Source organism: Canis aureus, chromosome 27 (assembly GCF_053574225.1).
Source record: "Canis aureus isolate CA01 chromosome 27, VMU_Caureus_v.1.0, whole genome shotgun sequence".
Taxonomy (NCBI): domain Eukaryota; kingdom Metazoa; phylum Chordata; class Mammalia; order Carnivora; family Canidae; genus Canis; species Canis aureus.
The window spans coordinates 36,200,607-36,227,782 of record NC_135637.1 but is presented as its reverse complement, the minus strand read 5'-3'; the positions used below and the strand labels follow the sequence as shown (position 1 = coordinate 36,227,782).

The 27,176-nt window shown below is 45.8% G+C and overlaps 1 protein-coding gene and 1 long non-coding RNA gene across 14 annotated transcripts in view; one reads left to right on the top strand and one right to left on the bottom strand.

The window, feature by feature from the left end:
- Positions 1-3,352: 3,352 nt before the first annotated feature.
- LOC144299271 (uncharacterized) lies at positions 3,353-15,389 on the bottom strand. Of its 13 annotated transcripts, none has more exons than XM_077874791.1 (9): positions 15,150-15,389; positions 13,846-13,929; positions 13,225-13,341; positions 12,061-12,131; positions 10,578-11,595; positions 10,098-10,164; positions 7,757-7,810; positions 5,444-5,532; positions 3,353-4,283 (listed from the first exon to the last, which is right to left on the bottom strand). In XM_077874791.1, the coding sequence occupies exons 2-5, from the start codon at positions 13,907-13,909 to the stop codon at positions 11,467-11,469; spliced, it is 381 nt and encodes a 126-aa protein (XP_077730917.1). In that variant the 5' UTR covers positions 13,910-13,929; positions 15,150-15,389; the 3' UTR covers positions 3,353-4,283; positions 5,444-5,532; positions 7,757-7,810; positions 10,098-10,164; positions 10,578-11,466. The 13 variants fall into 13 exon arrangements, 11 of the variants coding, with proteins under 11 accessions (XP_077730917.1, XP_077730916.1, XP_077730918.1 ...); XM_077874790.1 differs by having other exon boundaries at positions 15,195-15,389; XM_077874792.1 differs by lacking the exon at positions 15,150-15,389 and adding an exon at positions 14,774-15,047.
- LOC144299290 (uncharacterized) overlaps positions 4,224-27,176 on the top strand; it is a 32,555-nt gene continuing 9,602 nt past the window's right edge. The window contains exon 1 of the long non-coding RNA XR_013365998.1: positions 4,224-4,261. This is a non-coding gene — a long non-coding RNA (uncharacterized LOC144299290). The remainder of the gene's footprint in view (positions 4,262-27,176) is intronic.

The following is a 27,176-nucleotide window of genomic DNA, read 5'->3' as shown; positions in this document are numbered from 1 at the left end:
AAAAGGATAAAAGAAAGGGAGGGCTAAGGAGGTAAATATATTATTGGTTTTTTGAGCAGCAACCAAGATTGTTGCAGTAGGACAGTAGGACAATCCCCGATTTCTCTATGAAGTAAGCAGTAAAGGCATCTCTCAGCAGAGACCATAACATGCAAATAAAGCAGAAATAATGATAATGACTATTTTATGTCCAGGTATTGTACAGGGCTGCAGGCAAAAAGCAGAAGTCAGTCTTCACCTCAGTTCCTGATACTCCTGATCTTTGAAGAGCCAAGCGAGGGCAGAAGCTTCAGAGTCAGGCGAGATTCATAAGCAGAGCCTCACAAACCTGCAGCGCTGGCGTCACAGTGGGTGGTTATGTATACTTGCCCACTGCAGCCCAGCAACAGATTGTCACACTGGGTTGTCCTTGATGCAGCCTCGTGGCCCTTAACTTCAAGCAGTTCTCTTTGGGGCCATCATAACTGTGGCTGTGTTTTACCTAAGCAAGCAATACCACGTCTGTCTTTCTAAATCGTGTACAACTTTCGTCATTGGGTGGATGAACGGTCTGTGGACCGAACTGCTTGATTCCTTCTGTAGGACCCATCTATTGTTCGTGACCACTTTTATGCATTCAGACAAAATGGGGGGAGAATGTGTTGAGAGCTTTGTTAGAATCCTCTCATTCTTCCATCGGCATTCTTTATCACATGGATTTAGATCAGGCCACACTCAACAGTAAGGGTATTAGGTGACTCGGATGTGTGTGTATGTGTTTCCGAATGTGAAACAGAGGGAAACAAATGAAAAGAAATGCATATCATATGTGAAAACATCAGGACGAAAACAAGTAGACACTCCCATTTAAGGGTTAGAAGTGAATGAAAATGACTGAATACTAAATAACAAATGTTTTGTCTCTATAACATCTGATCCCTATTCTCTGATCATTTAGTATCTTTATGTTGAACTTGCCACCAAAGAGAGACCCCACCATCATGCTGGGAAACAGACCAAAGCCCTGAAACACGCTAAAGACGTAAAGGATATATGGTCAGTGAGGTAAGTTGGGAATTTGGCACCGAGGTACACTGGGTTAAAGAAAAATATCCTGGGGTGCCCGGGTGGCTCAAATGGATCGTGGAAACAACACCACTGAAACAACAAAAGGCACCAACAGTATCAGTCGGGCACGGGAGCCAAGAATGATGCTAAGAGATGCTAAAAGCCTGTTGTTTTTCTCATTGGTCCTCTCAGTTAGCAAAGCTAGGACCCCTTCTTATAATTCCTTGGTAGCATTTGCTAGGGACTCCTGAGAAGTCATTGCTATTTATCCATAAAGTCATGGTCTTGGAGTCAGCCAAACATGGTTTCAAATCCTGTTGTTGTCACCTGCCCACTATGACTCTATATGATTTACTTAATATCTCTGAGCCTCTGTTTTCTTATATGTGGACTATGGTTAAAAATCACGATAATTAAATTAGGTGGAACAAGGTATCATATATAACATTCCTGGCACAGAGATGGGCTCTTAGTGGACACTCAGAAAAAGTTCGTTCCCTTTCTTCTCTTGACCACCTAAATCGTGAGAATGACACATTGGTTAGAATTAGGAGGGGACGGGCTTTCATCTCCCATACCACATGATCAAGGACGCAGCTGGCTTTTAATGATAATGAGATTACCTGTTGGTAAAGATCTGAAACTAGAGGAGCCTGGGTGGCTCCGGTCATAATATCATGGGTCATCAAGCCCTGAGTCAGGCTTCCTGCTCAGTGGGGAGTCTACTTCTCTCTCCCCCTCTGTGCTCAAGGTCTCTCTCTCTCTCTCTTGTTCTCTGTCTCAAACAAATAGTATCTTTAAAAACATATGAAATGAATCAGTTCAGGGTAGACAGTCCGTTCTTAGCAGCATATTTTTCAGAGCCCACCTACAGATGCACTACACCCATTACCAGAACTGGAATCCCTAGAGGACTGGCTGCACACTGGGACTTAAACTCGGACAAAAGACCAATCAACCTCTCATAACCCCTGAATTTAAGAATATACTGCTCTAGGCTTTCAAGGCATCTTAAAGTCATTAGAGTGATCTCTAAAGAGAAATGTGAATTGAAACAGCAGAATTGAAACAGTATCTCAGTTCCATAATTTTCATTTGGAGCTGAAAGGAGTCTGCTAGTTGGACTAGCACCTTGTCCCCTGACCCTGTGAGACATGTAGATCCCACCCCTGGTGTCTAGTGGCATGAGATCCAGTGGGCTGAGCACATAGTGCTGGCATCTCCCGAAACATCCAAGGTAGTTAGCATGCTCTTCCCTAAATGTATAATGCGCATGTGTGCTGCTCAAAGCTGCACTGTACCAACACACCAAGGCACTGGTTCTCTATTGTTGGGGGCCAGGGGCAGACCATTTTGCTTCAAATAGAAGCTGAGAGAGTTGTATACTACCCTCAAAGTCCATCCCCTAGGATAATTTTAGTCTTCTTGTGACATCCCCAATCTTTATCACTTCAAGGATAATTTGAACGAGCCTTCTCTACATCACCCCTCTCTGGGGTGGTCACTAAGTGAAATTGGCCCCAGGGCTCCTTACACCCCAATGGACAGCCCGACCCTACTCCTAGTCCTCTCTCCTACCAGTACTGATAACTCTAACCTTCAAAATAGTCCAATGTAACAAGGATGGTATCTGGCATTGAGTTTGGCTTTTCTACGGTGTCTGTCCCCCCAAGTGGAGCTAAGCAACTTTATGGGATTATTCATGTGAAAACTAAAGTTACGATGTCAGAGAAAAGACCGCTTTAATTATGGGTTGGTTCAGCTACCCAAAAGACTTGAGGTTGAAAACCGACTGCTCAGAGAAGTACTCATCTTGTGTAAATGGGATTAATCTTCTGTGACATTCTTAAAGTTAAGAGATGTCATCTCTTGAAATACCACAAAGATCAAGATTATAAAATAAAATTTCAGGACTGCCTCATGGAGAAGGTATTTTGATACTTGGAGTTAGAAACTAAATCTTTGTCCTCTTTCCATGTACATTAATAAGTCTTTGGCTCCACAAGATTGTTTACTTTTTTTCTCCTCCCAATCAGCTTTTCGTTTGCTTGCTTGAGTTTTATCTATCTATTTATTTTAAGGGTTTTATTTTTTTTATTTTTTTCATAATAAATTTATTTTTTATTGGTGTTCAATTTGCCAACATACAGAATAACACGCAGTGCTCATCCCAAGTGCCCACCTCACTGACCGCCACCCAGTCACCCCCACCTGCCGCCTTTTTTTTTTTTTTTGCAATTTGGGATATTCTTATTATTTAAAAGGCCTTACAAATAAAAGCAGAAACAATCACATTAATCAAGTGTATTAACTCATAGTTCTATTAATAATCATTAAAATTGTGTGAGGAATACATTAATAAACATTGAAAATGATAGTATTTTCCCTGCTGTGACATTGTCAAAGAAAATAAGGAAAGTAAGGGTGAGGAGTTACCCAAACTGTCAGAGACTCGGGACTTTCCAACGGGGGTGTGGGGTCAGACAAGACTTGTTGTCCAGCAGCTTCCACTGTATTGCACGCTCTTTTCCCAACCGATGAGTTAGCCAGTGATCTTTTTTACTAGTTGCCAAAATACCAGCTTGTATCGGGATAGGTAAGTGATGGTTATGAGAAGGATCCTGGGACAGCCTCTGGAATCAAGGCAGGCAGACATGTGTCCCAGACGGGAGGCGTTTAGTGGCCACCCTGCAAACAGGTTGGCCCTCGACCATGGGAGCCAGGCCGCCGCTCACTGCGAGGACAGGTCCCCCCAGGGGAGGACCGGAGAGCTGGAGGAGGAACAGCCCCTCCAGCAGACAGGCGGAAAGCCAGGAGGGCTGCTTGCTGAACGCAGTTCCAGGTGGCCAGTCTCACCCCAAAAATGCATGCCTGACAGCCTGTATCATTGCTTCCTTTTCAGAGTGTCCATCATCAGCAGTGATGAGGACCCCCCGCTCTGGGTGTGGTGTCCATCTCCGAGGGTCCCTTTGTCATGTCCTCGGGGATCCATTCTGCTTGTGAGAAGCACAAAGGTCTTTTGTTGTGGAGGCCTGCCATGTCACGTCCAGGGGAACAGATCCTCCAGGCGTGTTTCTTCTCCTTCTGTCCAGGTGCATCCAGTTCACGCCTTTCCAGCCTCTGAGTCCCCACCGAAGCTGCATACCTAGGCCGAGGCATCTCGTGGCTTGCCGTCTCTGAGGACCTCAGGCGAATCTGGAGCTTCTGGGATGAGGTCAGACTGTCCTGCTGTGCTGCTGCGGGAAACATCAGGGGCAGTTGTAGGAGATGGAGTGCTGTGCTGTTTGGGGCAGCTCTACCTAGGAGTCTAGGGTTTCTTGTTGGACCTGCCTTCTGAGGATTTGGGGGTGGAGGTTGCCTGCAAGACGCATGTGTGGCATGAGCAAAGTGAAGCCTCCAGGCCCCCGGGGCTAAATGAAGGCTATATCCCCAGTGTCCCGGGGGCCCCTTCCCTGACTGTGGCCCACTGTGACTGCCGGGTCCTCCTCCTGCTTAGCTGTGCCTTTCCCACTGTCTCGGGGAGCCCTCAACCTGCCCATTTCGTGGAGGAGACTTTGTGCCCATGAGCATTGCAGGCAGCCTGGCAGGGATGATGTGCTCTGGTCTCGCACAGGAAGTGACTTTGCACGGTGCTCACACTGAGGGATGGACATGGGTGAAATTGGGAGTGGACGGCGGGTCCTTCACCCCGATGGCCGCCTGCAGATTGAGAACAATCGATAGAGCCTCACACTCACATGGTGAAATGGTGCATGAGGTTACCCCCCAACATCCTCCAAGGCTTCGCTGAGGCTCAGGAGACCCCGGGAGATGGGCAGCTCCCAATTGAGTGGCAATCCACATGTCCCTGCTTGATGCCCGGGTCTGCTCTGTGCCCCAGGGATGCACCCCTAGTCGAGTTGAGTTGTGCTGCTCGCATGGCCCTGGGGCTCTGTGTGATGTTCACTCATTCCTCAGACACCTGAAGTGTGGGATCAGGCCACCACCCCAACTAATGATGTTCTGGGGCAACCTGTCTGCTGCCATTAGCAGTAGGAAGGGCAGGGCTGGGTCCTGCACAACAAGGGGGTGCACAACTCTGGGGGCCCTCTGCTACAGGGGCGCAGTGCACAGACATTCTTGAGTCCTGTCCCTCCAGGTTCAGCAGCTTCTGCTGGTCATGGCTCAGCCCCCTCAGGGCCTCTATGGGTTGAGTCCCATTCCCTGTAAGATGTACTCAGGTCATCCTTCAGCGCCTGTAGGGATCATGGCCTTCCTCTTGTCTCCTCTTATTGCTCAGCCCAGAAGGGCAGCACCCAGGCTTTTTGGGTGGTTTTCCTGAGGTGCCAACAAGTAGGTCAGGGAGGTGATAGAGAACATGTGCCTGTGTTGCTTCCTCTATTTCTGCCAAACTCACCTTGTTCCTAGTTCCTCCTTTTCTTCCAACTTAAATATTTCTTCCCTCGCTGCTTCCCTGATGTCCGTGGAAGGGATGCTTCTTGAGAGCTGAAAGGGAGGCAGAATCGAGCATGACCACAGATAACCAAGCAGGGAGTGGGGACACTGAGTGGGGTCACCCAGCAGGTACCCTTCCCTAGGCTTCTCCTACAGGGTGGACTCCATCCTGCTGACCCCAGCCCCACTCCCTGCTGGGCTGTTCAGGTCTGATCCCCAGACTCAGTGGTGAAGGGTCAGTGTGATGCTGAAAGAGGGGTAACGAGGGCTGTAGCATCATTCCATAGACGGAGCAGGTGCCAAGACCCAATGCCTGCAGCAGACAATGGTCTTCAGGGTGGGCATCATCAAGGTGGGAGCTGGGGAAGAGCTAGGAACAAGTGCTTATGAGCAGCAGAGCGAGGAGGTGAAAGAGAGAGTGGAGGAGAAGAATTAATTACAGGCACAGTGTTGCTCCTTTCACGTGAATCCCCGGTATCCGTGGAGTTGTCTTCCAGTGCGCAGGGCAGCAATGAGGTTGGCATGGCCATGGGAAAGGAAATGGAAACTTAGCAGGGGTGAGAACCCATGGCTTGCTCCTCTTGGGATGAGGGACTCTGACCTCAAGATGATGGATCCTCAGCCCTGGGGCCTCCCTGCACTTAGTCCCTTCATGTCTACAGGGTGGAAGTGGGTCTCTCGTCTCCCAGCTGCGTGTCCCACCCGTAGGTTCTCTCCATGCCTAGGAATGATGTGTGTGTCATCCTGTCCCTCCTCTGGGAGGTACTGTCCCTGTGACAGTGTGACCAGGACATGACCTTTCTCTCTCCCTACTCCCCTTCCTCCTTTCCTAGCAACTCTCCATTTCCTTCCCCTTTCCATCCTCCAACAATCATATTGTTCTTAAATATTGGTAGCCAAGGACTGGCAGGAGATATACTGGCACCCACTCAGTCAATCCCCTGAACCCTCTGTGTGAGGAGAAACTATCTTGGTCTGGGATGGCTGGGGAACTTGAATGAGACGGTGCCACACGTGTCCACATATCCAGTGTTTGCTCTTGGGACAAGATGGTCTTTCTTGGCACACGAGCCCGCCTTAAGCAACCTCATCTGTTCCCAGAAGTGTTATAGAGCAGAAGTGGAAATGAGAGGGTAGTCAATTTTCAAAATTCCCCCTGAATTTTCAAGTGAAGTGCTGGAAAATATCCAATAGGGTAGCCCACTGAACACATGGTGCCAGCCAGGCCTGGCGCTGAACCTTACAGGGAGGGTAGGGTGGTAGGGCCCTGGTGCAGGTCTGAGGACAGGTGACGGGGTGGGCATCAGGAGGGTGTAGGGGGACAAGGCCTATGCTGTGAGGCTGGAGAATTGGATGGTGAGAAGAACAGTGACCCTGTAGCCCTGCTAGCATATGTTCTGTCCTCAGCCTCGGCCGTTCTCGGTGACAGGTCCGAGGGATGCTTGGGAAAGACTGTGTGTGTGTGTGTGTGTGTGTGTGTGTGTGTGTGTGAGAGAGAGAGAGAGAGAGAGAGAGAGAGAGAGAGAGAGAAGCGGGCCCAGCCACACCTTCACACAGGCCGGTAGGTGCCTTGTGGCCAAGGAGCATCTCCAGGTCTTCAGTATGTGGCCTCTCACTCATGGAAGCATGTTTATGACAGACTGGTTTGTGTGGTGAAGCTGGCATGACCTAAGCAACCCAGGCATGTATGTAGTGACCGTAGGGGAGATGCCCCTTAACATCTCCAACTCTGGGAGTCGACTTTAAGGTATGGGAAATGGGTCAGGAGCATGAAGGTCCATTACACGTCATGTATCTTACACGGGACAGAGTTTCCTTCTCATCCACCTCTGAGCTCACATGACAACTTAGTTTCCTGGTTCTCAGATTTGGGAGAGGGTTGCTCTGGCACCCAGGTCATGTCCATCATAGGGCAATGACAAGAACGATACCCAATCTCTGCCACACGACTGCTGAGTGGTGCTGGGCAACAAAACCAAGCTTTGACGTTTGGCAGCAGAGAAGGGTGGGAAGTGCACATTGTATGGGATAGATCATAAGACAGCAAACCCAGGGAGGGGGATTAGAAATGCGGCACACACCGAAGGCCCCTGGACACAATTTCTGGTCCTATGACGTCAGTAAAATAGGAGATGAACGAATCAGATTGTTAGCCAGTATTTCCCTTTCATTTTTGATTTCTTGCCCACCCTCTGCATTCTCCAGAGTAGGAGATGCAACCCCAGGTTCCCAGGAGCCCTCTGCCACTGTTCCCTACCTGAGCCCTGTTCCCTACCTGCCGAGTCTTCCTCCCCACTGCTGGAGCCGTCTATGCTCTCCAGACACAAATCTGTAGGAACACAAGCATGAGCAATCCTGTTATTGGAGGGAGGGGCTCACCCATTCATCCTACTCTAGTTGAGTTCTCTGCGGGTCATGCGGCATCTACCTGGCTGACCTTTCTGGTGTGTTCTCAGATGTGCACTGTGCTTAGGGGAGTCAGAGACCTTCAACGGGGCAGAGATCACAGTTTCGAATTTTGCAGTGAGACCAAGCAGCTGTGGAATCCACTTCATCATGTCCATTCTACTCGCCCTTTACACTGTTCCCCTCCAAATGTGGCATGTGAAATTCCACCAGTTATGGAGACCCCTGACATGTGGCTAGGGTGAGTGAGCATTGGAGGGTTTATTTTCTGTAATCGTTTTCATGTAGTTATCGAGGTAATGATTGTGACAGATGGAGTATAGACAGACTCCCCTTGGACTGCAGAGCACTAGCGTCCAACAACGAGCAAGACATAACCCCTGCTCATTCCTCCTGCTTTAACTGCTGGCCCGTTAGCAACATCCACGTGTAGGTTGTCCTGGTCACACACACAGGTGCCAGGCACTATGTGAGCCCACTGAACACTAAAAGGCTGAGGTGAACACCTCGTTTCTAGGATAAATGGCCCCCAGAGGCGATGTCACAGCCTTCAGTCACAATGTCACGTTAAAAAAATGGAAAACCTGCTAAAATGCAAATGTGACCACAAAGGAACACAAATAGCCAAAACGTTGTTGAGAAACAAGAAGAAGGTGGTGGCTTGGTTATTGCAGATTTCAAAGTACCTGAGACAGCTGTACTAGGCAAGCAGCACGGTGCTGGCATAAAAGTAGGGACACACTGCAGCAGAATAGAGAGTTCCAGAATAAATTCACTCGTTCATGCCTTGTTAATCCTTGAGGAGACCACAGGATGGGGAAAGGATACCCTCTTCAACAGGGAACAGAATGAAAAGGCATCCTGAAAGTGAACCCCACAGCAATGCTCCTGAGGATGTAGATAATTTGAGGCTTTGTATGTTATTAGGCAGGGAGGTCATCAAGATGGACCGAGCTGATGCCAGGCGATCTTTGCTGGAGGAAGGAGGTCCGAGGAGAGGAGCAGGAAAGTGCGTAGAAACACTGCCTCTGACTCCTTCCTACAGGGAATCGAATCCTTATGAAATAGTCTGTCTGAAAGAGGGTACACCCCAAACGCACAGGGCCTGTTACGGACAGAGTCCTGTGAGCCCGGCGCCGCTTTGAAGTTCAGCAAAGCTCCACTGCGTTGCGGACCTCTTCAAGACCGTTGCTTTGCTCCGGTTCAACAGGCACCGTTCCTACCTGCATCTCAGCTCATCCATAAGATGGGAATTGATTCAAAGACACTTTGCTGCAGGCTCATTCAATCCAAGGAAACCTCCGCTGAGTTTTATAATTGTTCATTAATCATTCATCATAAGGAAAATTAAGTATATAAGCTTTCAACCAACCGACATCCCTGCATTTTAACAAGGCCTACATCCTATTTCTTTCCAGTCCTTTTCTCTGCAAAATGCCGGTGTCCTTCAGGTCACTGGGGATCCCTTCACTCAGGAGCCACCCAGCCAGTGGCAAGTGTGTGACTGGGTGTGGGGGCACCTGTCATGAGCACTGGCATACTTTTACCTGGCCCTGGCCCAGGCCATGTAGGCGATTTGCAACAACTTGGTGTTGGGCACCAAGTTAATGACAAAGCTTTACTTTGAGCTCCTATTTGCCCCTCACACTTCAGTGTGGGCTTATAAGTTGAAAGCATTATTTTTAAGGATAATGAAGCTCTTAGGAAATACTCTGAAATATCTTCCTGAATCTTCTCTGCTTGGACCCTGCATGAGACACATCCCCAGCTAGGACTGATATTGTGCCCTTTGTTACTGACTCATCCCCCTCTGAGGAAAGGGAATACTAAGCAAACCTCCAGGTGCAGCTGTGGTGAGGGGAGGAATGTGGCATCCTAAGCAGTGTGCCCGGTGGGGGTGAGGTTTACTTTTGATCACTGGACACTAGGGTTGATTTGCATAAATTGGGAAATGTCTCGTGAAGGAACACACACACTCAACGCACTGACCGGCACAGTCACGTCCCATCCACTCACATAGGACCAACCCCCAGCCGTCATACACACAAGCCACAATACCTAAATGACCTGCTTGCTTCCAGAGTCTGTAGAACATAGTCAACCTTTTTTTTTACTGGACAGTCATTTTTTCCCACCACCCCACCCTCCATCGCAGTAGGAACCCAGGATCAGGGAGGCTCTCCAGGCCAAAGCAGAGGGGAAAGACCCACCTTGTGCATCAGTCACATTCCTCCTCGAGAAGTGTCTGATAAAGAAACCATCTTGGTCTCCCTCCTCCTGCAGTTAGTGAAAGGGAAACACTATGAGGATCACATCCCTCTGTGCACATCTGCACATGACTTTTGTTCTCTTGGTGACATTAGCAAGTGACTTGGAGTACAGTCCTCGAGTCAAAGATCACAAAAAAGTAGTAAATGTGACCTGCAGGAAAGGCTCCAAATTTGAATGTCAGATCTCATAGCTCCATTTTGTTCAGCAAACAAGCTATGTGACATGAAGGAAAAGCAACTCCTAGAAAATGCTTGATGCCATTTGTTGTGTAACCAATGGTGATGGTTCTAAAAGCCCCTCTAAATTTGGTATCAGTGGGTGATTGAAACTCGGGACTAACTGGCAGTGCCAAGGAAATTAATTCCTTGGAAATGGAAAGAAAGCATCAATTGCATTTCCTATGCAGAAAATGACTTTACCTGAGAGAGCTGAGGTTTCTTCTTCCGCCTCTGAGTTGGGAATTTCCTGAGTCAGGGACTCAACTGGAGCTAGGAGGACACAGAGCCAGCGTGAGGATGCTGGAGGGGCTGCCTGGGAACTTGTCAGGGAGTTTGGAAGGATGAGGACAGGAGTCAAGTGTGTGCATGTGGGTGGCTAGGAAGTACGGACTGCGCTCCCCTCTATGGGGCCTCACCCTGTCCAGGATCTGTGGGCTCTCCAGGAATATGTGGCCTTTCCTATATGCACTCAACACCAGTGACAGGCCCAAATCATTGATATGTACACCTATAGCTGCCCTTGTTTACATGACCATGGAGGCCTCTGGGTAATGTTGGGCCGTGTAGGGGGCTTTGGTAGAATCGGTGTTTTGAGAGAAGGACCCAGTTGCTGGATCTCCTTTGCTGCCTACTTTGAGAGCTAATGACACCATGACTGAGTGATTAGTGAGCATCAATAGCCCAGAGCCACATTCGGACCAACCCCTGGGTTCCCACCTTGGCTGTCAACGTGGGGGGGTCAAGGGTTTGGGTCATTCATCTCTGCCCCATCTCCTTCTCAGGAAAGTAAATGGAAGCATCCTCCAGATATAGCTGTGGTGAGGGAGGGATGAGCATGTAAGGGGTGTCACAGTGATGAGATGACTTTGGAAAGCTGACCCCTCGATTGTGCTGCAAGTGTGGGAATACCTCCTGGGAAATCACACACTCACGTTCACATACCACATAGATACACAGACACACACATACTCGCTAGTGTGGACACAGACGCCCTTTGACACACATGCACACAAACCATCACCTCCTACATGCCATAGTTCCTCCAGGCCCTGTACAACATGGTCTCACAGCTTTAGTGGACAGTTTTCTCTCACCACACCCGGACCCTCATTCCCAGGAGGAATCCGGGATCAGAGGCCACACTTCTATTGACACGAGATTTCACTGCCAAAAATGTTACTTTAAAATACATACAGTTTTGGATAGTCTCAGCATCCACCTGCGATTGGAGAAAAGAGAAAAACAGTGAGGATCACACCATCATGTACCCTGTTTGCAGAGCTCTTTTGTTTGGTGAGAACTGAAGGAGACTGGGTGGAGCACAAAGGTTGGGTCAGTGTTCCCCCGCTCCGGTGAAAGAGGACCCTGTTAAAGATGCTTGAGCTTTCAATAACAGATCTCTGAAATCCAATCTGATCAACTGATCCAAAATTCTTTTTGAGAGGGAAGTACTTTCTGCTGTTGAGGGTGCTGTATGCCACAGAATTTGTAAGGCAGGCTGCCCTGTTATACCCCCCTTTTTGTGTCTGCTGTCATTGGCAATAGTCTTTCATTCACCATTCTCCCCACAAAGGAGACTGCTTGTCTCATCCCTCAGGTGTATTATCCAAATTTGGTCCTGTGTTCCTTGAAGTAGAAACCAATGAAGCAACCTTCCTTCTCAGAGAAAGAGAGGCAAGCTTACCTCAGGGAGAGATGAGGCACGTTCCTCTGCCTCGTCCGTGGGAAGGTCCTCGGCTGGTCCCTCCGTGGGATCTAAGGACACAGGGTATCTGTCAGGAAATAGGTTTTGCTGCCCAGGAATGGCCTAGGGAGTTTTGCTTGAGGTGAACACGGGGACACGGTGCTCAGGTGTGAACAGTGAGCAAGCAAGACCCGACCTGCTGTTGGGCTAACTTCCTCGATGGACAAAGAAATGAAGAGCAGATGAGCAAGAAGGAAAAGGAATCTGGACTTTGCTTTCAAGCTTAATGGATCTATATAGTGAGCAATTGTCAGTCTCAAAATGCAAAACATTCGATGCATTCTGCATTTCATGACTGTGTCCCCTGAGTCATCCTTCCCACTGTAAAGGCCAGCCACCTTCCCACTTCTTCACCTGTCAGAGGACCAGTTCAGCTTCCATGCCTTCACACATACTGCTACGTACGTGTCCTCTATTCCTTTGGATGGTTATTTTTGTGTGATGAAATAGACGTTGTTGATGCTATTATTCATAAGTAAGTAATGCTCCGCAGCCCTGTTTACAGTCATGGTGCTGTGTACTTAGCACTGCCATCTGATCTACATCCAAACCTTTCCATCCTAAGGAATCTCTGTCCCCATAAAGAGATGAATGTTCCTCCTCCCCTCACCTCCTGCCTCCAGCCATCCGAGTGTTGATTTTCTGGGTCTATGGGTTTGCCTACTGTAATTTGATCCCTTAAGTGGGGTCAAGTAATTTACTTCTTTCTCCCTATGCCTTCTTTCAAACAGCATATTGGTTATTCAAGATCTATCCGTTTTGTAGCATATTGAGCCATTTGGGGTTTTTTTATGGCTGAGTTACATTCTGTCCTGTGTGCATATCACATTTTAGGTGTCCTTTCATCCCATGCTGGATTGGGGGGTTGTGCCTATCTCTAGCTCTTAGGAAGACTGCTGTCGCGAACATGGGTGCCCAGATTACACTTGGAAATGCATGTTGACTTCCATGGTTATAGTAAGGTGATCGACTTGAAACAGTTAAATTTGTACATTTGAAGTCATGGAAAAATGTGTCACTGCATTTTGTACTGTTCTGCTATTTGTATGTCACTAGTGAAAGAATTATTCTTAAATCCACTTAATGAGTAAATTCTCACAATACCTTCTTCTGTGTCACTGATCGGGTATACCCGGTTGTGCAGAGAGAAGCGCACTTTCTTAAATCTCTTCTTTCTCGAAGTGGACTGGGCAGCTTCTGTCTCATCCTCCCCACAGGTTCCTGGGAAATGCATAGCAATAGAAAGCAGTGTTGGCATCTTGTGGGCAGAAGTCCATGGGGAATTAGTCCAAATTGACTCTTGTTTCAGCCTTCTATTCCCCCTACACAACTGTTGCCCCATGGAGTGTCATGCCTCCAACTTGGACTTAGGAAGACTTTGCATTGAGGTGTGCACTGAACCACCCCCATAGACAGGTTTTGTGGGCAAATACCCCGATTTATCAGAGACATTAAAGCAACGCAGCAGGGATCCCTGGGTGGCGCAGCGGTTTAGCGCCTGCCTTTGGCCCAGGGTGCGATCCTGGGGATCCAGGATCGAATCCCACGTCCGGCTTCCGGTGCATGGAGCCGGCTTCTCCCTCTGCCTGTGTCTCTGCCTCTCTGTGTGTGTGTGTGACTATCATAAATAAATAAAAGTTTAAAAAAACAAAAAAGCAACGCAGCAAAGCACCATGAGCAGGCCTTATGTCCTGGGTTCTCATCCTACTTAGAAGGTGCACGTACCTGACAGAGTTCCAGAAAGCCCAATGTGCCTCGGTTCCCTGTTCTGAGATGTGGAAGTGTCCATACCACCTACTCACTGGAGTGCTGTTAGGAGGCGAAATGGGATTGACTGCAAGTAGAGCCCTGGGCACAGTGAAGGTTGGATGCTTCACAATTGCTTTGTAGGTATGCAGCACTCAAATGGCTACAGAATGAGTTAGAGGTCTGGTCTTGGGTGGATCTAGACAGGGGACTCAGATGGCTCCACAGCATGGAAGGATGGAAGTTCCCTCTTTAGCCTTCATATGGAAATGACGCTCTAGAGCTCATGGAGGCCACGTGACAACCCGCTGCTGGAATGCCCATAGTAGCACCATCAGGAGGGGAAGCAGGGGGATAACTCATGGTTTACAATGTAGGCTTTGATAGATAGGGAAATGAGGGAACTTTCCAGAGTGGCCACACTGTTGTGTGATGGATCATGGACAGGAATTAAACTCATGATGCTGACTGTTCTGCATTTGATCTAAGGTATGGTCTAGGGACCTGGAATAAAGCCTGTCCAAGGGTAAATGTAGCTACCCTGGCTGGAGGGAGTGCCTCCCTGCTCCTTCCTTCTTCCCTCCTTCACACCTTCTCTCTACTCCCAGCTCTCTTCATCCTCTCTAGACCCTGTCAGGGCAGGGGACAGGCTCCTGTCTCCTCTTAGACAGTCCCCTGCCTATGCACGGCCTCGAGACTCCATCCCAGGACTCTCTTTGAGGACCATCCAACCATCCATGACTCGCCTACAGATGTTCACTCCACCTCCCCGATGGCCAGGTCCCTTCTCATTCACTCCAAGGCATTGCTCAGACAGCCACTGAAAGCATCCACATCAACCCCTGAAAATACCACAGGGAATCCCAGTTTCCTTCCATCTGAAGATGTCTGGATTTAGACTGCTCACATTTGCTTTCAGATTTTGACATCTACACTGAGAAGAGCTGACCTTTCCCCGTCATATGTTGCCAGGTGATCCATAAGAGCAGTGTGGTGTGTTTCCTGAGTGTGTTCTTTATAAGAATATGGACAAAGTTGACATATAGAAGTAGACATTCTTTTAAATGTAGAAGATATATAAGGAAGCCAGCTTCATCAAACAATCAAAATTAAGTAATGCAGGAAAACCAGAAAAATACATTCATCTTACAATGTGGACAAATGGGACGGTGGAAATGAAAATGCAAAAAAAAAAAAAAAAAGAAGAAGAAGAAGAAGAGTTTCTGAACCAGTCAGCAAGCCAACTTGAGAGAACAGAATTCAGAAAATCAGAATGAACATACCTTTAAAACAGCATTTCAGATTTCCCATTGTAGGGAGCGTCTCACCTGCTACAAAACTGCACTTGATTGGCTCAGAGAGTGACAGTTGGAATTAAAGGTGAGCATCATCACATCACCGTGGTGATGGGTCATGATAGAACTTTCAGAGTGAAGGCAGGTCTGCACGTGCTGCTCCAGCTGCTGCTGTCTGGCCCAGTGGTATCCTCACAGACCAAGTGTGGCATTAAGAGGGCATGTCTTTTCTCAAAAATGGAAGGTGGCCAACACCCTATTCCCTGTTTGTGAGAACAATGATAGCAGAGAAAGTGACCCACACTGTAATAGAGGTGACAGTAAAAACTTGCAAGGTCAAGAGGGATCAATCATATTAGGTATCAAAAGAGGTTCCTTTCTTGATTAGAAATCCTCCTTCCTCCCATATCTGCTATTCCTCAGTTATCAGACACTTTTAGAGACAACATTAACATTTGCTGTAAGAGCAATAGAGAACAGTAATTTGAATTGAGTTTTTAAAATCCTTTCCATTTGATGAGTCCTACGTGATAAATCTAAGTGATGAATCACTAAATTCTACAATTGAAAGCAATATTACACTATATATACATTAACTAACTAGAATTTAAAATAAATTTTGAATTATAAATCAATAAATGAATTTCAAAATCTAAAAAGCCATTTTCTCCCTCTCAACACATAATTATCAAATTAGATAAAGTCCCCTATTCTATTAAGTTTTATCCTTTTCCTTAGTATGTAACTTAACTTGTACACTTAGTTATCTCAATCGCTATGAATTGCTTGAGTATTTCCCTGGTGCTATGCCTATTGATGACCTACTATTCACTGAGCGAGTAAGAAAACGAGACTCCAAATAGCCTCACTGGAGGGTTCCATGAAAACACAGGGTCAGTCCTTTCTTTCATCGAAGCATGTTAGCTAACGAAACTCTAGGGTTATCTTTGTGTTCACACTCATCATGCATCAGAAAGTAACCCCATCCTCGTGTTGTGGTCACAAGTCCCCGCCATACAGATGTAAGTGACCAGTGCCCAAAAAATAGAAGAAGTGAACATTGCAGCATACACCGAGGGAGTTGCCATAATTTAAAATGAAGGAGATACACGACACTACAGAATGCTATGAGACAAATCTCTGACATTGCAGATTCATTCCAAGCATCTAGAACTAAGGAATCATTGGGTCATTTAGGAAGTACACAGAAAATTGCATTAGTACTCATGGCTCTCTATTTTCTCTAACAATTACCTCATTGAGGGGTGATTGGGTGGGAAAGAGCAGGTAATAGGACATTGTTCTAAACATAGAATTTTATTTTTTTTCCATTCATCTTTCTATTTTTTTAATAAAATAATTTTTATTGGTGTTCAATTTACCAACATACATAATAACACCCAGTGCTCAACCCGACAAGTGCCCCCCTCAGTGCCCGTCACACATTCACACCCACCCCCTGCCCTCCTCCCCTTCCACCACCCCTAGTTCATTTTCCAGAGTTAGGAGTCTTTATGATCTGTCTCCCTTTCTGATATTTCCCACACATTTCTTCTCCCTTCCCTTATAATCCTTTTCACTATTATTTATATTCCCCACATGAATGAGAACATACATTGTTTGTCCTTCTCTGATTGACTTACTTCACTCAGCATAATACCCTCTAGTTCCATCCACATTGAAGCAAATGGTGGGTATTTGTCATTTCTAATGGCTGAGTAATATTCCATTGTATACATAAACCACATCTTCTTTATCCATCCATCTTTCGATGGACACCGAGGCTCCTTCCACAGTTTGGCTATTGTGGACATTGCTGCTAGAAACATCGGGTGCAGGTGTCCCGGTGTTTCATTGCATCTGAATCTTTGGGGTAAATCCCCAACAGTTCAATTGCTGGGTCGTAGGACAGGTCTATTTTTAACTCTTTGAGGAACCACCACACAGTTTTCCAGAGTGGCGGCACAAGTTCCCTTTCCCACCAACAGTGCACCAGTTCACATTCCCACCAACAGTGTAAGAGGGTTCCCTTTTCTCCACATCCTCTCCAACATTTGTGGTTTCCTGCCTTGTTAATTTTCCCCATTCTCACTGGTGTGAGGTGGTATCTCATTGTGGTTTTGATTTGTATTTCCCTGATGGCAAGTGATGCAGAGCATTTTCTCATGTGCGTGTTGGCCATGTCTATGTCTTCCTCTGTGAGATTTCTCTTCATGTCTTTTGCCCGTTTCATGATTGGATTGTTTGTTTCTTTGGTGTTGAGTTTAAGAAGTTCTTTATAGATCTTGGAAACTAGCCCTTTATCTGATACGTCATTTGCAAATATCTTCTCCCATTCTGTAGGTTGTCTTTGAGTTTTGTGGACTGTATCCTTTGCTGTGCAAAAGCTTCTTATCTTGATGAAGTCCCAATAGATCATTTTTGCTTTTGTTTCTTTTGCCTTCGTGGATGTATCTTGCAAGAAGTTAAGGTGGCCGAGCTCAAAAAGGGTGTTGCCTGTGTTCTCCTCAAGGATTTTGGTGGAATCTTGTCTCACATTTAGATCTTTCATCCATTTTGAGTTTATCTTTGTGTATGGTGCAAGGGAGTGGTCTAGTTTCATTCTTCTGCATGTGGATGTCCAATTTTCCCAGAACCATTTATTGAAGAGACTGTCTTTCTTCCAATGGATAGTCTTTCCTCCTTTGTCGTATATTAGTTCGCCATAAAGTTGAGGGTCCACTTCTGGGTTCTCTATTCTATTCCATTGATCTATGTGTCTGTTTTTGTGCCAGGACCACACTGTCTTGATGACCACAGCTTTGTAGTACAACTTGAAATCTGGCATTGTGATGCCCCCAGATACGGTTTTCTTTTTTAAAATTTGCAAGGGAGCTTCTCTGTACCTAATACCTGATGATGCCACGGCCTCAAGTCTTTTGATTTTTCCCCACCCATCCAACGGAGTGGCAGCATTGGGCAGTGCCTGGTCCCCAGCCAAAGAGCCAAGATGCATGGGCCGATAGGAGCTTGAACTGACCTATTGTAGGAGACGTGGTTCTTCATAGCTGCCAGTAAGTCGCAAAATTGGTTCCAAATAGTATCCCATGTATGGCAGAAGGAATGCTGTGCTTACATTGTATTCCACATGAGGATAGTATGAATCACTCACTGAAAACCCATCTGCTAATGTGCCCTAGGCAGACCCTGTGCTGGTCTCTGGGAATGGAGTAAATGTGACACAAGAGCCAGAACAGGGGCAACAAACACACACACACAAACCACTCTTGTATCGGGGTGTCGATGGTAAAATCCACTGTGGCAGCCACATGTGGTAGGAGAATCCAGAATAGGGCATTTTTCTTTCTCCACAGGCAATCTGCCCAAGTTCCCATAGCTGGATTCGATATTGCAAGTGCCCTCTAAGGACGATCTCATGACAACTGAGCCAGGCATACGGATCTGAGTGAAGGACAAAGGGTGGCAGCGGGACACAGGAGTAAGGGCAAGCGCAGCCACACTGCCATCTGAAGTACTATCAGATGAGCAAACTTCCAGTTAGGTAATGCGAGGAATTAACTCAATTCCAATTGGTTATATCATGGAATATATATACTCTGCATCTATTATATGACTCATAGTGCTAGAATATTTTTAGGACTACCTGAAATTCTTTATAAATGACTGAAAAGATAAATGAATGAAAGAAAGGAATGAGGGAGTTTATATGATCTTCAGCTAGATCAAAAAGTGTGTGCCTGTGTAGAGAACTTGAGGGAATAAACGAAAATCAATTACAGGAAACTTAAGAAAGTGTAATCATCTGACCAGAGGAGCAGCATTAAAAGAGCAATGAAAAAATGTTCAGACTCTACTCTCATTTGGGGGGAACAGTCGCAATGAAGCAGAGGCTTTTAGGTAATACTTGTTGTGGTGTCATAGCTACTAATTTCTGAATTCATACATCTGGAGGGATGTCCAGAAGGGCAATGGTTGTTGCTTCCAGCAGGAGAACCTGGAAGGCAGCAGAGAGGAGCAGAAGGGAAACTGTGATGTCAGTGTATGGTCTATGATAGCATTTATATTTTCTAGATGTGTGTTATTTTTGTCGACCTTATTATAAAAAGTGTGCTTTAACGTATCCCCCCTTCCAATTGGTGGCATGAGACACCCACTTTACTCTGGTCATGGTGAGGAAATCAAACAGGGCATAGTTTGGGAATGCATGATTTCTGTTCTATGATTTGGGGGAGTCTCAGTAAGGAAGACTCTCTGGCTATGGGTTGGAATCCTCTGGAGGTGACTCCCTCCATGTCTGTCGTTGAGGCTGCATTTGGCTAGAAGGCCTACAGGAGCCCTGCCACTGTCAGGGCTTCTTCAGAGCAAGCCAACCTCTAACTTGATGGCTGAGGGCTCCTCAGGGCAGTGACCCAAGTGGCCAATGGAAACGATGAGCTTTTGCAGCATAAACTTGAATGTTACACCATGTTGTGTCCAGGGGACCTTGCAGTGGCAAGTAAGCGCCAATTTCCTCTTTGATTACAGCGAAGTGCGTATCCCCACCTCTCAATGGGAGGAACATCCAAGAAATCACAAGCCAGTATTTATCCTGCCTCATGGATATAAAGTCTTAAAGCTTCTCGCCAGCCATGCTAGCCCTCCAAAGTCTGTGGTGCAGGACATATAGCCCTTTGGATGAGGGCCTAGTGGAAGGCCAAGGTGGGTTGGACTCCTGCCTCTACTATTACGAGCTGTTGGTGAAGTGGACACATTTAGATCAGCCTTACAGAATTTTTATATCCCAATGTCTGCCTACGTTAACCGTTGGTCTGTGGAGAAACTGCTTTCTCCACTCGCGCATCAGAGTGTGTTATGTTCTCGCTCCTAAATATGTACATATTCAATGTGCAGCATTGGCACATATATTATTCTGCAGTGAAGCTAAAAACTAAAATCGCTAATAGAAAAGGCATCCATCAAACTTGTTGGATCCTGGTTCTCTCCCTCATGCTTAATTTCTGCCTTGAGCTACATGTTCTGAGACTTTGCCCTTGATATGTCTTGCCATTCTGTGAAATCTTTTATTTGGACATCATCGTTTAAATGTAAGGAAAAGTGTGATTCTCACTGCATAAAATATTTTCACTTTTAATTTCATTTCTTTAGTCATGATACTCTAATTAATGATGTTAGTCAGTAGTGAAGTTCTCAGATGCAGATAAATTATGTAGATTTTCATTCCAGTGGTAAAGTCCTGTGAACAACTATAGGGTCTCAGTTGATTCTCTATATTTTTCTTCTGTTGTTAAATATTTCTGACCTGAGTGCAGGTAGTACGTAAAATGTAAGCAATCTAGATTATGAAGCAATGAATCCAAAAAACACTGATATATATGCAACATTTAAAGCAAAGTTAATGTCCCTGCTAATCCTGTTAGCTATATAAGCAGTTTTCTACAGGGTTGTTTTCAGTCTTTGTTTCCTTCAATCATTGTACCCCTATCTGACCATGTGTATGCCATCTTTACACAAATGAGATGCCATCATATTGTACTGTTTTGCAAGTTGGCATGTAGAAGAAAATATTAAGTGGCATATTTCAAAATCTGTAATGCATCAACCTCACTCATGTGAACAGAAGCTCAGTATTGCAATGGACTTCAGTAGAGGAAATACATAGTGAGCTAGTTTGTTCTCACAACTTTGCTGAGTGGGAATCCTCTACATATTTGTTTGTTTACCTCAAATACAGATATTCTGTAGGTGAAGTGGGAATGTGCAGTATGGTTCTTGAAAGAGACTAGATGCAGCAGTATCCTGGATGAAGGTGTAGCAGGGGTTGATGATCAAGGCTACAAGAGGGAATAACAGATGGTTGGCACATGGAATCCGTGGAATCCAGTGATGAAGGAGGCAGAGAGTTGACTGGAGAGCAAGACAGGTTTGAGGGAGAAGAGGGATCATGAAAGAGTTTGGAGCCAATGATACATGGGGAAATGAGGAGGAGGAAATGAATCAAAAGCTGACCAGGGCTGCGATTATTCTAGAGAGGTAACCAGCCAAGTGCCTGGAGTGTGGCAGGGAGGAAAAATAATTTTCAATTTGCCAACATATAGAATAACACCCAGTGCTCATCCCGTCAAGTGCCCAGTTCAGTGCCCGTCACCCAGTCACCCCCACCCCCTGCCCACCTCCCCTTCCACCACCCCTAGTTCGTTTCCCAGAGTTAGGAGTCTTTCATAATCTGTCTCCCTTTCTGATATTTCCCACTCATTTTTTCTCCTTTTTAAAAGATATTCCTAATATTCTTAAGTCTGTGATGACCTTTTCTTTTCCACATAAAAGAAGTCCCTTCGCATTTCTTGTAGTGCCATTTTAGGGGCGATAATCTCCTTTGAGTCCTGTTTGTCCGGGAAACTCTTCAATTCCATCAATTCTGAATGATCAACTTGTTGAGTGGAGTAGTCTCGGCTGTAGGATTTTTCCTTTGCTACTCTGTTCTGGGCTGCAAGGTTTCTCCTGAAAAATGCAACTGATGGCCGGAAGGCATTTCCCTTACATAGCACTTGTTGTTTTGTCTCTTGCTATTTCTAAGTCTATTTTATCCTTAACTTTTGACATTTTCATTATTTTGTCAGGTGTGGGTCTCTTTGGATTGCTTTTTTTGAGCTCTTCATTCTTCCTGAATCTGGATGTCTGTGAAAGAAGTTTTCATAGAATATTTCTTCAACTATGTTTTCTGCCCTGTCTCTCTTCTCCATCTGGGACCACAATAATGTGAAAGTTTCTTTGCTTCATGATGCCCAAGAAATCCCTTAATCTGAAATATGTGGGAAATATCACAAAGGGAGACAGAACATAGAGACTCCTAACTCTGGGAAATGAACTAGGGGTGGTGGAAGGGGAGGAGGGTGGGGGGGTGTGAATGGGTGATGGGCACTGAGGGGGCACTTGAGGGGATGAGCACTGAGTGTTATGCTGTATGTTGGCAAAGTGAACACCAATAAAAAATAAATTTATTATAAAAAAAAGAAATCCCTTAATCTATCCTCATATTGTATACTTATTTTTTTCTTTTCACTGATCAGCTTCCAAGCTTTCCATCACTTGGTCTTCTAGACTGCCAATCTGTTCTTTGGAACCCACAAATCTAGTTTAGATTCTCTCCATTGTATTTTTTGTATCTGTTTGTATTCTTTAGCTCTTTTTTCATTTTTTTATATATTCGTATATTTTTATTGGAATTCAATATGCCAACATATTGCATATCACTCAGTGCTCATCCAGTCAAGTGCCCCCCTCAGTGCCCATCACTCAATGACCCCGTCCCCCCGCCCACCTGCCTTTCTGCCACCCCTTGTTCATTTCCCAGGGTTAGGTGTCTCTCATGTTTTGTCACCCTCACTGATACTTTCACTCATTTTCTCTCCTTTCCCTTTATTCCCTTTCACTAATTTTTATATTCTCCAAATGTATGAGTCCTTTTAATGTTTTTTTTTTAGTTTATACCTTCTCTTTGTTGAAGTTCTTACTGAGTTCTTCCACTTTCCTATCCAATCCAGTGATCATCTCTTATGATCATTAATTTACACTCTTTAACAGACCTATTGCTTATCTCTGTTTCATTTAGTTTCTTTTCTGAAGTTTATTGTTCTTTCATTTGAAGCATATTTCTTTCTCCTCATTTCGACTTCCTGTGTTGTCATTGTTGTTGTTGTTTTAAAAATTAGGCCTAGGGGATCCCTGGGTGGCGCAGTGGTTTACTGCCTGCCTTTGGCCCAGGGCGCGATCCTGGAGACCCGGGATCAAATCCCACATCAGGCTCCCAGTGCATAGAGCCTACTTCTCCCTCTGCCTGTGTCTCTGCCTCTCTCTCTCTCTCTCTATCATAAATTAGTTAATTAATTAATTAAAAATTAAAAAAAAAACAATTAGGCCTAAAATCTCCTTCTCAAAAAAAATAAATAAATAAATATAAAATCTTCTCCTAACTTGAAGGGATGGTCTTGTGTATGGTCATTCCCTGTGTAGACTGTGCACCTGGTGACTGATTGTCTGGATGGAGCTATGGATGGCATGTGCTGGGAGGCGTAGGGCATTTTGTACTGGGGCTGCCTAGAGGAATAGCTGGAACTGAAAGGGGTCTGAGCCAGGGTGGTCCCAGGTTTCTCTGTTCAGAGGGCACCCTAGTAAGGCAGCTGAAGGTGAACTGGCTGCAAACTGGTGTCTGTCAGTGCACTCAGCACCAGGGTCACCCTGGTGTGGGAATTCGGCTAGATTGGAAAGCCAGGGGGGGTCCTAGTGTGCTCCCCAGAGAAGAAACCCTAGTGGAGTGGCTGGGGTTGGGATTCATGCCAGGAAACTGAGGTGCTGGATGAAGAAAGCTTCCTGCCTGGATGGTTGAAGCCAAGCAGGCAGGAGCCAGGAGGTCTCAGGGCACTCCACACGAGGAGGGCCCAAGCAAGCCTTTTGGAGAGAAATTTCTGTGGACGTGGACTATTCTGAGGTTGTCCACCTGTGGCACCTTGGCAAGACAGCCGGATATGTAGTGAGTGCTGATCAGGGCTTCTCAGTGTGTGCTGCTCTGAGGCTGCCTTCTTAGACAGGCAGGGACTGGTGTGGGCTGGGAGCCTGAGTCCGGGTTGGTAGGTGTGCTAGGACTTCCAGCTCATGCTCCTGTCTACATTGTCAAGTTGGGAGGGATATTGTAAACCACAGCACTTGCCAGCGCCTCCAACAAGGAGAGAGTCCCAGCCACCACCCTGCCATTTGTCAGGGTTGTAAGACAGTTTCCTTTATATTCTAGTTGCTCTTTTCAACTCCAGCTTTTCTTCTGTACCCCAGTGCTGACAAATCTGCTCATGGCCCCTCAGTACTATCCCTCCCCACTGTAGATTGTTGTATCAGGACTGGGGGTTCCCTTCATGAGCATGTATCTGTCTCTCTTGCTGTTGGTAGAGATATGTGTCCACAGACAGGGTGAGTTCAGGTCTGTCTACATCACCATCTTGGATCAGCTGGATTTCTAGTTTAATCATGCTTCTAGTGGTTACCATAAAAATCCCAGGATGCTACTCTAAGCCTCCTGTAGCCCTGCAAAGTTATCTGCATCCATTTTGGCACCTCTGCTTTCATCAGAGTGAGAATCTTCCTGTGGTCCTTGGTTTTAAACATGGAGCTTGCATCTGACGGACTATCTCACCTGGATCACTCAGTTTTATCTCCCTGTAGACCTGAGCTCTCAGTAAACTTCACCTTATTCATAATACAGTGGGCATTATGCACGTGGATTAAGCCTTGCTCACATTGGTGTTTCCTTTTGCCTTTTGATACATGTATTTCTCATGATTGTGCTCCCATCCATGTGTCATCATTTAAAAATATTTTATTAATCTTTTATATATCTGTGTAGAAGAAAATAGGGTGTCTCCCAACATACCATCCCAGTTCCTGCCTGACAAGTCTCTTTCAGTTTGTACTGGCTGGATTTGGAGTAGTGGTCCTGACTAGAAAATGATGGTTAAAATTAAAGTGGTGGCTGTCGAGAGAAGCACCTGGACTTGAAATATATATTTTATAATTAATTTTATAAAATGTCTTGATTGCATGTGGGTGGTAATGTATTAGAGGGTTTTTTAAATGATTTTATTTATTGATTGATGAGAGACAGACAGAGAGAGGCAGAGACATACGCAGAGGGAGAAGCAGGCTCCCTGTGGGGTGCCTGAAGTGGGCCTTCATCCCAGGATCCTGGGATCACTATCTGAACCAAAGACAGATGCTCAACCACTGATTCACCCAGGTGTCCTGATAAAAGAGCTTAAAAAAGAAGCTTTCAGTCCTCTGGTTTGATTACTGGATAACTTTTGAGTCATTTGCTGATGTAGGAGAGACTAGAAGAGAAACCTTGTTTATTAAGGGGTTGCAATTTAGTTTCCTTCTGACCACCCAGAGATGAAACATTTGGAGACCTAGAAGTGGACCTACCAACCTAGAAGGTGGATGGATATTTGAGAGGCTCAGTAGACAAATTCCTGATGGAGGCAAAATTAGAAGTTGTCAGCTTGAATGATGCTATTAAAAACCTGTTTCTCCAATAGTGAAAGGGAATATAAGGGAAGGGAGAAGAAATGTGGGGTGAAATATCAGAAAGGGAGACAGAACATAAAGACTCCTAACTCTGGGAAACGAACTAGGGGTGGTGGAAGGGGAGGAGGGTGGGGGGTGGGGGTGAATGGGTGACGGGCACTGAGGGGGGCACTTGACGGGTTGAGCACTGGGTGTTATTCTGTATGTTGGTAAATTGAACACCAATAAAAAATCAATTTATTTAAAAAAAAAGATTGGTATAAGAAAAAAGAACTGTTTCTCCACTTTATGCCTTTTCCTTTAGGCAATTAGGTAGATTGTTCATAGGCACACGTGTTGTCCGATTCGGATCTGACTAATAATCCAACTTTCAGCTCTGTCTATTCAGATTTTGCAACTCCTCCTCCTTCAGGTCATCTGATGCCTGATTTTTCCAATAGAATTAATAACCAAATTAAAGAAACACACAGATAATGAAACCCTCATAGTAGAAGAGGTCAATACTCCACACTCAGCAAGGGACACACATGTCACCAAGCAGAAGATCACCAAGAAACAAGGGTTTGAATGACACACTGGACCAGATGGACTTCACAGATAGATACAGAACATTCCATCCTAATGCAGCACAGTGCACCTTCTTCTCAGCTGCACAGGCAACTTTCTCCAGAGTAGATCACATACTGGGTCACAAATCAGCGTTCATGAACTGATGCAAGACTGTGACTTCTCCTTGTGTATTTTTCAAACCTCAGTGCTTTGAAACTTCAACTCCTTGCCAAGAGGACATTTGGGAGGAACACAAACACTTGGAGGTTAAAGAGCCTACTCCTTCAGAATGAATAGGTCCACCAGGAAATTTGAGAAGAATGTATAAGATTCATGCAAACTAATGAAAATGAAAGCACAATGGTTCAAAACCACTGGGATGCAGCAAGGGTGGTATTAGAGGGAGGACATATCAATAGAAGCCTCAAGAAATGAAAAATCTCAAGTACACAAGCTAACTGCACACTTATGGGAGCTGGAGAAAGAACAGCGATGGGAGCTAAAACCACGCAGCAGAAGAGAAATAACAATATTAGAGCAGAACTCTAGGAAATCGAAATTGGAAGAACAAATGATGTCGCGCTGAACACGGCCTGATGTTCTCGTATGCTTTTGTGTTCACTTTCTTTTTTTTTTTTAAAGATTTTATTTATTTATTCATGATAGTCACAGAGAGAGAGAGAGGCAGGCTCCATGCACGGGGAGCCCGATGTGGGATTCGATCCCGGGTCTCCAGGATCGCGCCCTGGGCCAAAGGCAGGCGCCAAACCGCTGCGCCACCCAGGGATCCCTGTGTTCACTTTCTTTAATCATCAGTAGCATTTAAAATCTCTTCATACTTTGATAAGACTTGTTTTTTGGGGATCCCCTTTGGCCCAGGGCGCGATCCTGGAGACCCGGGATCAAATCCCACATCGGGCTCCCGGTGCATGGAGCCTGCTTCTCCCTCTGCCTATGTCTCTGCCTCTCTCTCTCTCTCTCTCTGTGTGTGTGTGTGTGTGTGTGTGTGTGTGTGTGTAACTATCATAAATAAAAAAATATTTTTAAAAAGAAAAAAGGAAATCACAAGGGGGTGAGATACCACAAAGGAAGTACAATGCTGTATGTCTTTGAACTAGCTGGGCGGCATATACAAACATTCCTTTCCAACCCCAGAGGACTAACCAAGACTGAAAGGAAACACATTAAAAAGGCAAGCTCATTTTTGATATGTGCTCCAATGTCTCAAGGTCTGCAATGGTGAAGAACACGGGGGTCCAAGGAACCAGAGGACTCCAGTGCTAGCTAACCCCTTCGCATGGCAAGAGGACATGTCTCTCACTCCACAAGATGATGTCAGGAGGCAGGGATGTGACAAAGGGAATGTGTGACCTGTTCTTGATGGAGAGCCCGTCTGAC